Source organism: Pseudophryne corroboree, chromosome 5 (assembly GCF_028390025.1).
Source record: "Pseudophryne corroboree isolate aPseCor3 chromosome 5, aPseCor3.hap2, whole genome shotgun sequence".
NCBI classification, from domain to species: domain Eukaryota; kingdom Metazoa; phylum Chordata; class Amphibia; order Anura; family Myobatrachidae; genus Pseudophryne; species Pseudophryne corroboree.
The window spans coordinates 831631237-831649161 of NC_086448.1; the positions used below are offsets into that span (position 1 = coordinate 831631237).

Sequence of the window (17925 nt, forward strand, 5' to 3'; positions counted from 1 at the left end):
ATATCCTGGAACTACGGGCCATATACAACGCCCTAAGTCAAGCGGAGACCCTGCTTCGGGACCAACCGGTTCTGATCCAGTCAGACCGCAGTGGCTCATGTAAACCGCCAAGGCGGCACAAGGAGCAGGGTGGCGATGGTAGAAGCCACCAGAATTCTTCGCTGGGCGGAGAATCACGTAAGCGCACTGTCAGCAGTGTTCATTCCGGGAGTGGACAACTGGGAAGCAGACTTCCTCAGCAGGCACGACCTCCACCCGGGAGAGTGGGGACTTCATCAGGAAGTCTTCACGCAGATTGCAAATCGATGGGAACTGCCACAGGTGGACATGATGGCGTCCCGCCTTAACAAAAAGCTAAAAAGGTATTGCGCCAGGTCAAGGGACCCTCAGGCGATAGCTGTGGACGCACTAATAACACTGTGGGTGTTCCAGTCGGTCTATGTGTTTCCTCCTCTTCCTCTCATACCAAAGGTGCTGAGAATTGTAAGAAAAAGAGGAGTGAGAACAATACTCATTGTTCCGGATTGGCCAAGAAAGACTTGGTACCCGGAACTGCAAGAAATGCTCACAGAGGACCCATGGCCTCTGCCTCTCAGACAGGACCTGTTGCAACAAGGGCCCTGTCTATTTCAAGACTTACCGCGGCTGCGTTTGACGGCATGGCGGTTGAACGCCGGATCCTAGCGGAAAAAGGCATTCCGGATGAAGTTATTCCTATGCTGATAAAGGCTAGGAAGGACGTGACAGCAAAGCATTATCACCGTATATGGCGAAAATATGTTGCTTGGTGTGAGGCCAGGAAGGCCCCTACAGAGGAATTCCAGCTGGGTCGATTCCTGCACTTCCTACAGTCAGGAGTGACTATGGGCCTAAAATTAGGGTCCATAAAGGTCCAGATTTCGGCCCTATCCATTTTCTTTCATAAAGAACTGGCTTCACTGCCTGAGGTTCAGACGTTTGTTAAGGGAGTGCTGCATATTCAGCCCCCTTTTGTGCCACCGGTGGCACCTTGGGATCTTAACGTGGTGTTGGGTTTCCTGAAATCCCACTGGTTTGAGCCACTTAAGACTGTGGAGCTAAAGTATCTCACGTGGAAAGTGGTCATGCTGTTGTCCTTAGCTTCGGCTAGGCATGTGTCAGAATTGGCGGCTTTGTCATGTAAAAGCCCCTATCTGGTTTTCCATGTGGACAGGGCAGAATTGCGGACTCGTCCGCAATTTCTGCCAAAGGTGGTGTCACCTTTTATTTGAACCAACCTATTGTGGTGCCTGCGGCTACTTGTGACTTGGAGGATTCCAAGCTGTTTGACGTAGTCTGGGGCTTTGAAGATTTAGGTAACCAGAACGGCTGGAGTCAGAAAGACTGACTCGCTGTTTATCCTGTATGCATCCAACATGCTGGGTGCTCCTGCTTCAAAGCAAACTATTGCTCGCTGGATCTGTAACACGATTCAGCAGGCTCATTCTGCGGCTGGATTGCCGCATCCAAAATCAGTGAAAGCCCATTCCACAAGGAAGGTGGGCTCTTCTTGGGCGGCTGCCCGAGGGGTCTCGACATTACAGCTTTGCCGAGCTGCTACTTGGTCGGGTTCAAACACCTTTGCAAAATTCTACAAGTTTGATACCCTGGCTGAGGAGGACCTTGTGTTTGCCCATTCGGTGCTGCAGAGTCATCCGCACTCTCCCGCCCGTTTGGGAGCTTTGGTATAATCCCCATGGTCCTTACGGAGTCCCCAGCATCCACTAGGACGTTAGAGAAAATAAGATTTTACTTACCGGTAAATCTATTTCTCGTAGTCCGTAGTGGATGCTGGGCGCCCGTCCCAAGTGCGGACTTTCTGCAATACGTGTATATAGTTATTGCTTAATAAAGGGTTATGTTATGTTGGCTTCCATTGGTTGATGCTCTGTTGTTTGTTCATACTGTTAACTGGGTAAGGTTATCACAAGTAATACGGTGTGATTGGTGTGGCTGGTATGAGTCTTACCCTGGGTTCCAAAATCCTTTCCTTGTAATGTCAGCTCTTCCGGGCACAGTTTCCTTAACTGAGGTCTGGAGGAGGGGCATAGAGGGAGGAGCCAGTGCACACCAGTAGTACTAAATCTTTCTTAGAGTGCCCAGTCTCCTGCGGAGCCCGTCTATTCCCCATGGTCCTTACGGAGTCCCCAGCATCCACTACGGACTACGAGAAATAGATTTACCGGTAAGTAAAATCTTATTATATACTGTTATAATGTGTCAGCGTAGTATAATGTACAACATTGAACGACCCTTTACCAGCAATGTTCCGCACATATTAGCGTGTTCACACACAACCAGAGATGTTGCAGCAGGTGTACTGTGACAGCCATCTTTCAATAACCCCCTATAAGTGGAAATGAGTGATGTAATTAGTGTAATTAGCTAGGTGAATAGTAGGTGGTCATTAGTACTCAGAGTGGAAGCATGGGGTGGGGTTCTGTGTGGCATGTTGGGGTAAATGGCGGTGTTTATGGTACACGTGGGATCTGTAGGTATATGGAGCTTTAGGGTTATGTGGGTACATTTTGTAGCGTATGGGGTCTTAGAGCAAGTGGGAGAATTTTGGAGCATAATGTGGGGCCTGACGGCCACGTTGGGGGATATACGGATGACGTTGGGGTGCAAAGGTCATTTTGGCTCTGTGTTCTTTTATTGCTTAAATGAAGGTAAATGTGCGCCCTCTCACAGGTTTGGGGGGCCAGAACTGGTCTAAGTGCTCAGCAATGCATCTTTTCTCTCTGTGATGAGGGGAGGAGAGGGTTTCCCCATCCACAGAAAGCCAGAGTCACACTGAACAGCACATTTTACCCCATGTGTCCTTTTCACACAATACTGTAAAAAATATTCACTGTATATACAATATGTGCAGGCTCAAGCGTGGGGCTAAGAATTCTAGTGTAGAAAATAAAGGTTAGTTTCCCTTGCTTTAAAGTAATGTCCCTTTATGCTTCTATTTGAAACATTATTCTACAATAAAAATCTAGAACATTCCAGCGACCCGACTTCTGTAATTTCTGTGCGATAATGAGAATATCTCCGAATATTCCTCTATTTCACGTGTGAGCTCATTAAGATCAGCGCTGGGTGACAAGTCCTGGTTACAGCCTTCCCGCCAAGAGCGCGCACAATGACTTATAAATCCCCACTGGTGGGGACCGTATTTCCTCACTGTGGGATATAGTGTCGTTGACGTTGGATTATTGCTCTGCAATTGTACTCTGAGGAACTAAGCTCGATTTTAATTCTTATGTAGATATGGATCATATTTTGAAACAAGAACACATTCATTCACGCCAACAGCGCTGGAATAGGCAATATTTACTATTATTTAAAGCTTAGCTCCATTATACTGTCTCTTTCCGTAGTATCCAAAAACATTGAATTTGTTAATGCGTAACAAAATATGGAACTAACTCTGGCTCCAACCCCAGACTCTGAATTATGGCAAGGTGCATTATGCAACAGAATATTTTGTTAGAGGGGATCCGATAGCCCAGTTCTGCTCTTGGCATACTAAAACGGCTTTCCACCTCTAGATTACATTATTCGCTAGCTTATGTATGCACTCCCAACTTCATTGTTGTACTTTATTTTGCAGAGAGTTGTGTATATCTATTGTCATGCCGTACTATAACACACAGCTACTGTCCAAAGCTGTAATGCGTAGAGTTCTGCGGAGCTTCATCCCGCAGCGATAGAAATAAATTCTGATGATCAAAATACATGGCTGACAATTTCAGAAAACAATAAAGTAATATAGTTATATCATGTCTTGTGAAATTAGCAACTTTTTAAATGGTAATACACAAAAAAAGTCATATTACATAGTGTACATGAAATATCTGTTCTTCTGTATATGAATTAGTTCAGCATTACGTGTGCTCTGTTACTTAGAAGGGTGGCGCCTCTCTATCTCACATGTCTCAGAGTAGCGACAGAGCTTGTATAATTATTATGCCGCTAGTCTCCTTGCAAAGAGAAATGCGCTGGTAAGGAGGGTTGTGCGACCATTGCTGCAGCCCAGGGTGCAAAGCTGAGGGGGTGGCACAGCTGCTTTCCCAATGTCACCTGTCACCTGGGAGAGGTACCCCAATGCACATAAAGCTGTCAGGATCTGGGGACGTTACAGGAGTCAGGTGTGGAGGATATTGGAGCAAAGTGCAATAATTATTAAATAATAATGACACCTTTGCACAACGTTGTGGTTGATAAGACGGATGAAACACAGTTGGGTATAGCAAGAGGAAGAGGCTGGCTCTTAATACCATTACTGTTATTGTTTAATACATTCCTTAGTGCATTGTTATTAAATGTATATTTTGCATGTTCTGGAAACCAGATTCTGCATATAGTATACAGTAAGTACTATGGTGGTCATTCCGAGTTGTTCGCTCGCTAGCTGCTTTTAGCAGCCGTGCAAACGCTAAGCCGCCGCCCTCTGGGAGTGTATCTTAGCTTAGCAGAAGTGCCAACGAAAGGATCGCAGAGCGGCTACAAAATAATTTTGTGCAGTGTCAGAGTAGCTCCAGACCTACTCAGCGCTTGCGATCATTCAGACTGTTCAGTTCCTGTTTTGACGTCGCGAACACACCCTGCGTTCGCCCAGCCGTGCCTGCGTTTTTCCTGGCATGCCTGCGTTTTTCCACACACTCCCTGAAAACGGTCAGTTGACACCCAGATACGCCCTCTTCCTGTCAATCACTCTACGGCCAGCAGTGCGACTGAAAAGTTTCGCTAGACCCTGTGTGAAACTACATTGTTCTTTGTAATAGTATGACGCGCGTGCGCATTGTGCCGCATGCGCAGAAGTGCCGATTTTTTTGCCTGATCGCTGCGCTGCGACCGAAATCTGCTAGCGAACAACTCGGAATGACCCCCTATGTCTCCCAGTGCGAATCACTGCTGGGGTGATACAGATACTTCGCTAGGTGAATCAGTACACTTATTACACTTATTTCCTTTTGCTTCATTATTAAATGACACAATAAATATTTTGTATATTTTAATTTTTTTGTTGTTAGGGATCTATTGCATTCAGCATTAACTGAAAAGATGGATGTTGCCCCTTGGGTATTACGTCATCATATTATGGATCCTGTGTAATATTTGAGGGATCTGAGCATAATGACTATAGCGGATGCAGTTAATTTCCTGTATGACAAGATCCCGGCGGTCGATATACCGACGCCATAAACCCGGCGTCTAAATAACGACGGTGGTCAAGATTCCGGTGTCAAAATACAGACAGACAGAATCCCGGGTGCAGGGACGGAAAGGGTATAGTTAGGTACCAGAGAGGGAGGGTTAGGTTTAGGCACTTAGATGGGGAAGTTAGGGTTAGGCAATAAGCAGGGAGGGTTAGGGTTAGGCAGCGGGGAAGGGAGGGTTAGGTCTAGGCACCCACAAAGGAGGGTTAGGGTACGGGGCAGGGAAGACTTAGGGTACTTTCCAGGGGGAAAGGGCAGGTTTGCTTTGATAGCTCTGTGGCTGGTCTGTAGGATGATGCAGCAGGGTTTAGTGTGATAGCTCTGTGGCTGGTCTGTAGGATAATGCAGCAGGGTTTGGTCTGATAGCTCTGTGACTGGTCTGCAGGATGACGCAGCAGGATTTGGTTTGATAGCTCTGTGGCTGGTCTGTAGGATGATGCAGCAGGGTTTGGTGTGATAGCTCTGTGACTGGTCTGCAGGATGATGCAGCAGGGTTTGGTGTGATAGCTCTGTGACTGGTCTGCAGGATGATGCAGCAGGGTTTGGTGTGATAGCTCTGTGACTGGTCTGCAGGATGATGCAGCAGGGTTTGGTGTGATAGCTCTGTGGCTGGTCTGCAGGATGATGCAGCAGGGTTTGGTGTGATAGCTCTGTGGCTGGTCTGTAGGATGATGCAGCAGGGTTTGGTGTGATAGCTCTGTGATTGGTCTGCAGGATGATGCAGCAGGGTTTGGTGTGATAGCTCTGTGACTGGTCTGTAGGATGATGCAGCAGGGTTTGGTCTGATAGCTCTGTGACTGGTCTGCAGGATGACGCAGCAGGGTTTGGTGTGATAGCTCTGTGGCTGGTCTGCAGGATGATGCAGCAGGGTTTGGTTAGATAGCTCTGTGGCTGATGTGCAGGATGATGCAGCAGGGTTTGGTGTGATAGCTCTGTGGCTGGTCTGCAGGATGATGCAGCAGGGTTTGGTTAGATAGCTCTGTGGCTTGTCTGTAGGATGATGCAGCAGGGTTTGGTGTGATAGCTCTGTGGCTGGTCTGTAGGATGATGCAGCAGGGTTTGGTGTGATAGCTCTGTGATTGGTCTGCAGGATGATGCAGCAGGGTTTGGTGTGATAGCTCTGTGACTGGTCTCTAGGATGATGCAGCAGGGTTTGGTCTGATAGCTCTGTGACTGGTCTGCAGGATGATGCAGCAGGGTTTGGTCTGATAGCTCTGTGACTGGTCTGCAGGATGATGCAGCAGGGTTTGGTTTGATAGCTCTGTGGTTGATGTGCAGGATGATGCAGCAGGGTTTGGTGTGATAGCTCTGTGGCTGGTCTGTAGGATGATGCAGCAGGGTTTGGTGTGATAGCTCTGTGGCTGGTCTGTAGGATGATGCAGCAGGGTTTGGTGTGATAGCTCTGTGACTGGTCTGTAGGATGATGCAGCAGGGTTTGGTCTGATAGCTCTGTGACTGGTCTGCAGGATGATGCAGCAGGGTTTGGTCTGATAGCTCTGTGACTGGTCTGCAGGATGATGCAGCAGGGTTTGGTTTGATAGCTCTGTGGCTGGTCTGTAGGATGATGCAGCAGGGTTTGATTTGATAGCTCTGTGGCTGGTCTGTAGGATGATGCAGCAGGGTTTGGTGTGATAGCTCTGTGGCTGGTCTGCAGGATGATGCAGCAGGGTTTGGTGTGATAACTCTGTGACTGGTCTGTAGGATGATGCAGCAGGGTTTGGTGTGATAGCTCTGTGACTGGGATGCAGGATGATGCAGCAGGGTTTGGTGTGATAGCTCTGTGGCTGGTCTGCAGGATGATGCAGCAGGGTTTGGTTAGATAGCTCTGTGGCTGGTCTGGAGGATAACGCAGCAGGGTTTGGTCTGATAGCTCTGTGGCTGGTCTGCAGGATAACGCAGCAGGGTTTGGTCTGATAGCTCTGTGGCTGGTCTGTAGGATGATGCAGCAGGGTTTGGTGTGATAGCTCTGTGGCTGGTCTGTAGGATGATGCAGCAGGGTTTGGTGTGATAGCTCTGTAGCTGGTCTGCCGGATGACGCAGCAGGGTTTGGTGTGATAGCTCTGTGACTGGTCTGCAGGATGATGCAGCAGGGTTTGGTGTGATAGCTCTGTGGCTGGTCTGCAGGATAATGCAGCAGGGTTTGGTTTGATAGCTCTGTGGCTGGTCTGCAGGATGATGCAGCAGGGTTTGGTCTGATAGCTCTGTGGCTGATGTGTAGGATGATGCAGCAGGGTTTGGTGTGATAGCTCTGTGGCTGGTCTGTAGGATGATGCAGCAGGGTTTGGTCTGATAGCTCTGTGACTGGTCTGCAGGATGATGCAGCAGGGTTTGGTGTGATAGCTCAGTGGCTGGTCTGTAGGATGATGCAGCAGGGTTTGGTGTGATAGCTCTGTGGCTGGTCTGCAGGATGATGCAGCAGGGTTTGGTTTGATAGCTCTGTGGCTGGTCTGCCGGATGATGCAGCAGGGTTTGGTCTGATAGCTCTGTGGCTGGTCTGCAGGATGATGCAGCAGGGTTTGGTCTGATAGCTCTGTGGCTGGTCTGTAGGATGATGCAGCAGGGTTTGGTTTGATAGCTCTGTGGCTGGTCTGCCGGATGATGCAGCAGGGTTTGGTCTGATAGCTCTGTGGCTGGTCTGCCGGATGATGCAGCAGGGTTTGGTCTGATAGCTCTGTGGCTGGTCTGTAGGATGATGCAGCAGGGTTTAGTGTGATAGCTCTGTGGCTGGTCTGTAGGATGATGCAGCAGGGTTTGGTGTGATAGCTCTGTGGCTGGTCTGTAGGATGATGCAGCAGGGTTTGGTGTGATAGCTCTGTGTCTGGTCTGTAGGATGATGCAGCAGGGTTTGGTCTGATAGCTCTGTGGCTGGTCTGTAGGATGATGCAGCAGGGTTTGGTGTGATAGCTCTGTGGCTGGTCTGCAGGATAACGCAGCAGGGTTTGGTGTGATAGCTCTGTGGCTGGTCTGTAGGATGATGCAGCAGGGTTTGGTGTGATAGCTCTGTGGCTGGTCTGTAGGATGATGCAGCAGGGTTTGGTGTGATAGCTCTGTGGCTGGTCTGCAGGATGATGCAGCAGGGTTTGGTGTGATAGCTCTGTGGCTGGTCTGTAGGATGATGCAGCAGGGTTTGGTTCGATAGCTCTGTGGCTGGTCTGCAGGATGACGCAGCAGGGTTTAGTGTGATAGCTCTGTGGCTGGTCTGTAGGATGACGCAGCAGGGTTTGGTGTGATAGCTCTGTGGCTGGTCTGTAGGATGATGCAGCAGGGTTTGGTGTGATAGCTCTGTGACTGGTCTGCAGGATGATGCAGCAGGGTTTGGTGTGATAGCTCTGTGGCTGGTCTGTAGGATGATGCAGCAGGGTTTGGTTCGATAGCTCTGTGGCTGGTCTGCAGGATGACGCAGCAGGGTTTAGTGTGATAGCTCTGTGGCTGGTCTGTAGGATGACGCAGCAGGGTTTGGTGTGATAGCTCTGTGGCTGGTCTGTAGGATAATGCAGCAGGGTTTGGTTTGATAGCTCTGTGGCTGGTCTGTAGGATGATGCAGCAGTGTTTGGTGTGATAGCTCTGTGACTGGTCTGTAGGATGATGCAGCAGGGTTTGGTGTGATAGCTCTGTGGCTGGTCTGTAGGATGACGCAGCAGGATTTGGTTTGATAGCTCTGGCTGGTCTGTAGGATGATGCAGCAGTGTTTGGTGTGATAGCTCTGTGACTGGTCTGTAGGATGATGCAGCAGGGTTTGGTGTGATAGCTCTATGGCTGGTCTGCAGGATAACGCAGCAGGGTTTGGTGTGATAGCTCTGTGGCTGGTCTGCAGGATGACGCAGCAGGGTTTGGTGTGATAGCTCTGTGACTGGTCTGCAGGATAACGCAGCAGGGTTTGGTGTGATAGCTCTGTGGCTGGTCTGCAGGATAACGCAGCAGGGTTTGGTGTGATAGCTCTGTGACTGGTCTGTAGGATGATGCAGCAGGGTTTGGTGTGATAGCTCTGTGGCTGGTCTGCAGGATAACGCAGCAGGGTTTGGTGTGATAGCTCTGTGGCTGGTCTGCAGGATAACGCAGCAGGGTTTGGTGTGATAGCTCTATTGCAGGTCTGCAGGATGATGCAGCAGGGTTTGGTGTGATAGCTCTGTGACTGGTCTGCAGAATGACGCAGAAGGGTTTGGTCTGATAGCTCTGTGGCGGGTTCACTACGGCTGGCCGGCGGTCGGGCTCCCGGCGACCAGCATACCGGCGCCGGGAGCCCGACCGCCGGCTTACCGACAGTGTTCCGAGCGCAAATGAGCCCCTTGTGGGCTCGCTGCGCTCGCCACGCTACGGGCACGGTGGCTCGCTACGCGCGCCACACTATTTTATTCTCCCTCTATGGGGGTCGTGGACCCCCACGAGGGAAAATAAGTGTCGGTATGCCGGCTGTCGGGCTCCCAGCGCCGGTATACTGAGCGCCGGGAGCCCGACCGCCGGCATACAGAAGACCACCCCTCTGTGGCTTGTCTGGAGGATAATGCAGCAGGGTTTGATGTGATAGCTCTGTGGCTGGTGTGTAGGATGATGCAGCAGGGTTTGGTGTGATAGCTCTGTGGCTGGTGTGTAGGATGATGCAGCAGGGTTTGGTTTGATAGCTCTGTGACTGGTCTGTAGGATGGTGCAGCAGGGTTTGGTGTGATAGCTCTGTGGCTGGTGTGTAGGATGATGCAGCAGGGTTTGGTTTGATAGCTCTGTGACTGGTCTGCAGGATAACGCAGCAGGGTTTGGTGTGATAGCTCTGTGGCTGGTGTGTAGGAGGATGCAGCAGGGTTTGGTTTGATAGCTCTGTGGCTGATGTGTAGGATGATGCAGCAGGGTTTGGTTGGATAGCTCTGTAGCTGGTGTGTAGGAGGATGCAGCAGGGTTTGGTTTGATCGCTCTGTGGCTGGTCTGTAGGATGATGCAGCAGGGTTTGGTTTGATAGCTCTGTGGCTGGTCTGTAGGATGATGCAGCAGGGTTTGGTTGGATAGCTCTGTGGCTGGTGTTTAGGATGATGCAGCAGGGTTTGGTTTGATAGCTCTATGGCTTGTCTGCAGGATAATGCAGCAGGGTTTGGTTTGATAGCTCTATGGCTGGTCTGTAGGATGATGCAGCAGGGTTTGGTTTGATAGCTCTATGGCTGGTCTGCAGGATGATGCAGCAGGGTTTGGTTGGATAGCTTTGTGGCTTTTCTGCAGGATGCATCTTCATTGGCCTCTGCAGCATGAACAGCTGTATAACCTGAGGGTTACTTAGATGGCCGATGGTCACGCATGATCCAATGCTGCGCCTTTGGACGCCGCAGTGGAACACACAAACATGCAAGACGCTTCCTGCTGCTTTTTCATACTTTCATACAGCAGTTGAATCCCAAGAAATGGGTGACTCAGGTGCAGAGTGAGTCCATTGCAGAGGAACCTGTCTCTTGTGCACAGCAGAGGACTCATTAGCAGCGGTATAAGCCGCTGGCCAGTAAATACTGCCGTGCACTTTATAACAAGTGGCAGATGATTCATAATCTTTATCTGCCAGAGCCAAGCATCTGCCAGCCTGCACCGCTGGTGAATAAAGCAATTCAGTGTAATAGATACGCTGTCTGTTTATGACCTTGGTCATGAATTGCAATTAATGCGGTGTCTCAGAAATGGAACGCGGCGAGCAAGTGTCATTCTACAGATGCACCTGTGTCACTTATGTAACGATTAGCCGGCCAATGGCGGCGTTAAGTGATTGCCGTTCATTCATGCTGCAGATAAGAGGATTATACTGCGGCTAATGACCCTTGGGTGCCTCTTACACCGACTAATGGCCATTAGAAAATAAAGAACGTCGTGCTTTTGCCCTAACGCACTCAGGCGTCTCTTCTAACGATATGCGCTTCTGCTGATGGATTAACAATGGCTATTGTGGAACTTTCACTACAATAGACAGTCGGTTTTCCCCATGTAACCGACCCTCACCCTGCCCTGCAGACTGGATCCCTCATGCTGACGGCAGAGACCAGCGCCGGCCGCCTGTCAGAGGTGTCTAGCGATATATCACCTTGGTATTCCCTGACACTTAGAGTGAAGCCTCTTTATCTCTGGACTCGCCGTAGAAGACTCTGACACAATCTCCGCCACCTTCATGCATACCAAATGCAGAGCTCCGAGGAGACGGCGCCAGGGAAAGGCGCTTCTGCGTTCTCCATATAAACGTTCTGTCAGGTGGCGTGATCCTTCTGGATTCAGAATTGAACCTTTTTTATTTTTCCGGGATGATCATAACCCCGTCTGGTCAGAAAGAAAGAAAAATAGGAACATATTTCAGGCCACGCGAACATGAAAAGACACCGAGGAGTAAATTTACTGAAGCTTCTAAAAATGGAAAGTGCGGATGTTGCCCGTGGCAACCATTCAGATTCTGTCTATCAGCTCTCTATTGCATCCTAGAAAATGATAGACCGCATCTGATTGGTTGTTATGGGCAACAACAACAATACTTTTCAATTTTAGAAGCTTTAGTAAATAGACCCCTGAGTCTGGTAATATATTACTGTACAAAATAAACAAATGTAAGGAAAATCAATAATTAATATACTGTATAAGGATAGTAATTATATGTGAAGTTATTTCATAAAGGGATTTGCAAAATAATTCAGGGGGTCTACGTACTAAGCTTTGGAGAGAGTTAAAGTGGAGGGAGATGGGGTCTATTTACTAAGCCTTGGGTGGAGATAAAATGGATGGAGCTAAAGTACCAGCCAATCAGCTCCTCACTGCCATGTTACAGGCTGTGTTTAAAAAAAATGACAGCTATGCACTGATTGGCTGGTACTTTATTTCTCTCCAAGGCTTAGTACATAGACACAATAAGGTTTCACCGATAAGGTAGGTTTCTAACCTACTAAACACAACTGTTGGAAAAGTTGCCCATAGCAACAGCTTCTAGCTGTCATTCTATAGAAAGTACTTGATAAATGAGAACTACAAGCTGATTGGTTACTGTGGCCCCCTGACCTCCTTTAGAAGGTTTGAAACCACTCCCCCTGTATTAGTTAGACAATTTGCGCTGTTTGGGGCGACCGAGTAACGTTCTCCCATCTCCCCTCCCTGTCTTAGGAAGCTGCACTGTACCCGGAACTACATCCACATGCACCTGTTTATGTCGTTCATCATGCGCGCCGTCGCAGTATTCGTCAAGGACATCGTCCTCTTTGAAAGCGGACCGTTGGACCACTGCTCGCCGGGCACGGTAAGTCAAGCGCTTTTTGTCATATTACAGTTCTCATTTTAATTTGAGAGGACCAGGGAAAGGTCCGAATGCATTGGGGCAACTTTCTGATGGGTATTGGTTCTGTCGTCAACATGGCGGCTTCCACTGTAAGTACCGGCATACATATTACCTCGTGGTGATAAGGATGTGTGTGATGCACCGCCCCATTCTTCCCGTTTTTGCACATTCATTTGTACTGTTTTCTATAAAAATGGGGAATCTTAATACCAGCATTTAGTATAGCTGCGATAGTAACATACATACAGCTGGTGTTCAGCATTACTTACCTCCTCAGCATTACTTCCCTCCTCAGCCCCAACTCCCCAGACCTAAGCGTGTATATTACAGGTGTATACAGTAGGGGCTGATTTTCAGTTGGGAGCAAAAAATAATAATAATTATTATATATATATATATATATATATATATATATATATATTTATACTGTATATGTATCTGTAGCAAACCATGTTACACTGCAAGAGGGGCAAATAGATATATTGCTTGCATGTGAGGTAAATACTGTCTGCTTCTCCCACACCTAACTCTCTGCACATGTTACATCTGCCCCCTCCTGCAGTGCAGCATGGTGTTGCCAAGGTGCTCAGTTACTGGCTGCTTCTGCAGGTAGCCCACACATGCTGGGCAGCTTTATTCTCACACTGCAATGTAGCTCTGAGCTAGGACACGTCCCTCTTACACCTAACTCTCTGCACATGTTACATCTGCCCCTGCAGTGCAGCATGGTGTTACCCAGGTGCTCAGTTGCTGGCTGCTTCTGCATGTAGCCCACACATGCTGGCCAGCTTTATTCTCACACTGCAATGTATATCTGAGCTAGGACACACCCCTCCCACACCTACCTCTCTGCACATGTTACATCTACCCCCTGCAGTGCAGCATGGTGTTACCCAGGTGCTCAGTTACTGGCTGCTTCTGCAGGTAGCCCACACATGCTGGGCAGCTTTATTCTCACACTGCAATGTAGATCTGAGCTAGGACACACCCCTCCCACACCTAACTCTCTGCACATGTTACATCTACCCCCTGCAGTGCAGCATGGTGTTACCCAGGTGCTCGGTTACTGGCTGCTTCTGCATGTAGCCCACACATGCTGGGCAGCTTTATTCTCACACTGCAATGTAGATCTGAGCTAGGACACACCCCTCCCACACCTAACTCTCTGCACATGTTACATCTACCCCCTGCAGTGCAGCATGGTGTTACCCAGGTGCTCAGTTACTGGCTGCTTCTGCATGTAGCCCACACATGCTGGGCAGCTTTATTCTCACACTGCAATGTATATCTGAGCTAGGACACGCCACTCCCACACCTAACTCTCTGCACATGTTACATCTACCCCCTGCAGTGCAGCATGGTGTTACCCAGGTGCTCAGTTACTGGCTGCTTCTGCATGTAGCCCACACATGCTGGGCAGCTTTATTCTCACACTGCAATGTATATCTGAGCTAGGACACGCCACTCCCACACCTAACTCTCTGCACATGTTACATCTACCCCCTGCAGTGCAGCATGGTGTTACCCAGGTGCTCAGTTACTGGCTGCTTCTGCATGTAGCCCACACATGCTGGGCAGCTTTATTCTCACACTGCAATGTATATCTGAGCTAGGACACGCCACTCCCACACCTAACTCTCTGCACATGTTACATCTACCCCCTGCAGTGCAGCATGGTGTTACCCAGGTGCTCAGTTACTGGCTGCTTCTGCATGTAGCCCACACATGCTGGGCAGCTTTATTCTCACACTGCAATGTATATCTGAGCTAGGACACACCCCTCCCACACCTACCTCTCTGCACATGTTACATCTACCCCCTGCAGTGCAGCATGGTGTTACCCAGGTGCTCAGTTACTGGCTGCTTCTGCATGTAGCTCACACATGCTTGGCAACTTTATTCTCACACTGCAATGTAGATGTGAGGTAGTACATGTCCCTCCCACTCCTAACTCTCTGCACATGTTACATCTGCCCCCTGCAGTGCAGCATGGTGTTACCCAGGTGCTCAGTTGCTGGCTGCTTCTGCATGTAGCCCACACATGCTGGCAGCTTTATTCTCACACTGCAATGTAGCTCTGAGCTAACACCTGCCCCTCCCACGCCTAATGCAGCCCATACACTTATACAATATACTGTAGCTTACAATCCTTCAATTTCAAGTGCATCTGTGCAATCATAATTGTATGCACATATTGAGCACCCTACGACGCGATGCGCGAGCACACCGCTCAAATATCGCGTCGCAAAATAGTAAGTGCTGCACTTAATATTGATCACATCGCAGTGCGATCGTATGTGTTTTTAGAAAAAACTGCGATGCGCGATGTGCATGCGCCTGGGGTGGGCAGAGGCATGATCGCATGGTAGTCACTTTGGCAGTGCAGGTGCGATGAAATTGCATCTGAACTGCCGTTGCGATGCCCTGCGATGTCGCGGCGCGGGGCATCGCACAAGTGTATGGGCACCATAACCCTCTGCACATGTTACATCTGCTCCCTGCAGTGATTCATTGTGTTACCCAAATGCAAAGTTACTGTCGCTTTGCTGCCAACTCAAAGTGTGCTCATTTTCAAATCAATTTAGTGCATGCCACGTCTGCAGGTGACAGATGAACAGATCGTGTGTCAGGAATTCCAGGTGGACCTGGGGCCTGGAAACGCTGAGTCCCTGTAGCTACCTGTACGGTAACACGATTCCGTCAGACAAATGAAATGCCGCTTTTTGAGCACATCCCGCGTATCTCACCACTTTCTCCGGAATTAAATGTAATATATTTTCCCCTTCACTTGCCCAGGAGGACGCTCGCAATGATGAGTTAGAAATGAACACGTTTAGAGGAAAGTTGAAATGAACTGCTCGGGGCACTTGATCTATATTTTATGTTGCATTTCTGATATCTCTCTCCTGCACGAAGATTTGACTTCAGGGTTACAGAAGGAAATGTCAGAAATGTAGGAGAAAAGGAATTAGGATTTTGAATTGTGAAGTCATTAACTCCGTAGTTCCAGTCTCTTAGTCTTCCTCTCGGAGCTGGCTCTGTCCTTCTTTGTATTCGCCATTTCTTCTGCTGCACGCTCTTAACTTTCTTTGCCAGGTGTTGCACTGACTAAGGGGTCTAGTTACTAAGTCTTGGACAGAGATAAAGTGTAGAGAGATAAAGTACCAGCCAATCAGCTCCTAACTGTCATGTTACAGGCTGTGTTTCAGAAATGATAGGAGCTGGTTGGCTGGTGGGACAGGTATGGTGAGGTGTAATGATGTGGGACAGGTATGGTGAGGTGTAATGATGGGGGACAGGTATGATGAGGTGTAATGATGTGGGACAGGTATGGTAAGGTGTAATGATGTGGGACAGGTATGGTGAGGTGTAATGATGGGGGACAGGTATGGTGAGGTGTAATGATGTGGGACAGGTATGGTAAGGTGTAATGATGTGGGACAGGTATGGTGAGGTGTAATGATGTGGGACAGGTATGTAGAGGTGTAATGATGTGGGACAGGTATGGTGAGGTGTAATGATGTGGGACAGGTATGGTGAGGTGTAATGATGTGGGACAGGTATGTAGAGGTGTAATGATGGTGGACAGGTGTGGTGAGGTGTAATGATGTAGGACAGGTGTGGTGAGGTGTAATGATGGGGGACAGGTATGGTGAGGTGTAATGATGTGGGACAGGTATGGTGAGGTGTAATGATGTGGGACAGGTATGGTGAGGTGTAATGATGGGGGACAGGTATGGTGAGGTGTAATGATGTGGGACAGGTATGGAGAGGTGTAATGATGTGGGACAGGTATGGTGAGGTGTAATGATGTGGGACAGGTATGGTGAGGTGTAATGATGTGGGACAGGTATGGTGAGGTGTAATGATGTGGGACAGGTATGTAGAGGTGTAATGATGTGGGACAGGTATGTAGAGGTGTAATGATAGGGGACAGGTATGTAGAGGTGTAATGATGTGGGACAGGTATGGTGAGGTGTAATGATGTGGGACAGGTATGGTGAGGTGTAATGATGTGGGACAGGTATGGTGAGGTGTAATGATGTGGGACAAGTATGTGGAGGTGTAATGATGGGGGACAGGTATGGTGAGGTGTAATGATGTGGGACAGGTGTGTAGAGGTGTAATGATGTAGGACAGGTATGTAGAGGTGTAATGATGTGGGACAGGTATGTGGAGGTGTAATGATGGGGGACAGGTATGTAGAGGTATAATGATGTGGGACAGGTATGGTGAGGTGTAATGATGTGGGACAGGTACGGTGAGGTGTAATGATGTGGGACAGGTATGTAGAGGTGTAATGATGTGGGACAGGTATGGTGAGCTGTAATGATGTGGGACAGGTATGGTGAGGTGTAATGATGGGGGACAGGTACGGTGAGGTGTAATGATGTGGGACAGGTATGTAGAGGTGTAATGATGTGGGACAGGTATGTAGAGGTATAATGATGTGGGACAGGTATGGTGAGGTGTAATGATGTGGGACAGGTATGTAGAGGTGAAATGATGTGGGACAGGTATGGTGAGCTGTAATGATGTGGGACAGGTATGGTGAGGTGTAATGATGTGGGACAGGTATGGTGAGGTGTAATGATGTGGGACAGGTATGGTGAGGTGTAATGATGGGGGACAGGTATGGTGAGGTGTAATGATGTGGGACATGTATGTAGAGGTGTAATGATGTGGGACAGGTATGGTGAGGTGTAATGATGGGGGACAGGTATGGTGAGGTGTAATGATGGGGGACAGGTATGGTGAGGTGTAATGATGGGGGACAGGTATGGTGAGGTGTAATGATGTGGGACAGGTATGTAGAGGTGTAATGATGTGGGACAGGTATGGTGAGGTGTAATGATGTGGGACAGGTATGGTGAGGTGTAATGATGTGGGACAGGTATGGTGAGGTGTAACGATGTGGGACAGGTATGGTGAGGTGTAATGATGGGGGACAGGTATGGTGAGCTGTAATGATGTGGGACAGGTATGGTGAGGTGTAATGCTGTGGGGACTGGTATGGTGAGGTGTAATGATGTGGGACATGTATGTAGAGGTGTAATGATGTGGGACAGGTATGGTGAGGTGTAATGATGGGGGACAGGTATGGTGAGGTGTAATGATGGGGGACAGGTATGGTGAGGTGTAATGATGTGGGACAGGTATGGTGAGGTGTAATGATGGGGGACAGGTAAGGTGAGGTGTAATGATGGGGGACAGGTAAGGTGAGGTGTAATGATGGGGGACAGGTATGGTGAGGTGTAATGATGTGGGACAGGTATGGTGAGGTGTAATGATGTGGGACAGGTATGGTGAGGTGTAATGATGTGGGACAGGTAAGGTGAGGTGTAATGATTGGGGACAGGTAAGGTGAGGTGTAATGATGGGGGACAGGTATGGTGAGGTGTAATGATGGGGGACAGGTAT

General features: G+C 48.8%; 1 protein-coding gene across 1 annotated transcript in view; it reads left to right on the forward strand.

Annotated features, from left to right (window-relative positions):
- Positions 1–17925, forward strand: part of LOC134928620 (vasoactive intestinal polypeptide receptor-like) — a 279693-nt gene that overhangs the window by 196449 nt on the left and 65319 nt on the right. Inside the window, exon 6 of the mRNA XM_063924545.1 lies at positions 12333–12465. Within this exon, the coding sequence (XP_063780615.1) occupies positions 12333–12465 (133 nt within the window). The remainder of the gene's footprint in view (positions 1–12332; positions 12466–17925) is intronic.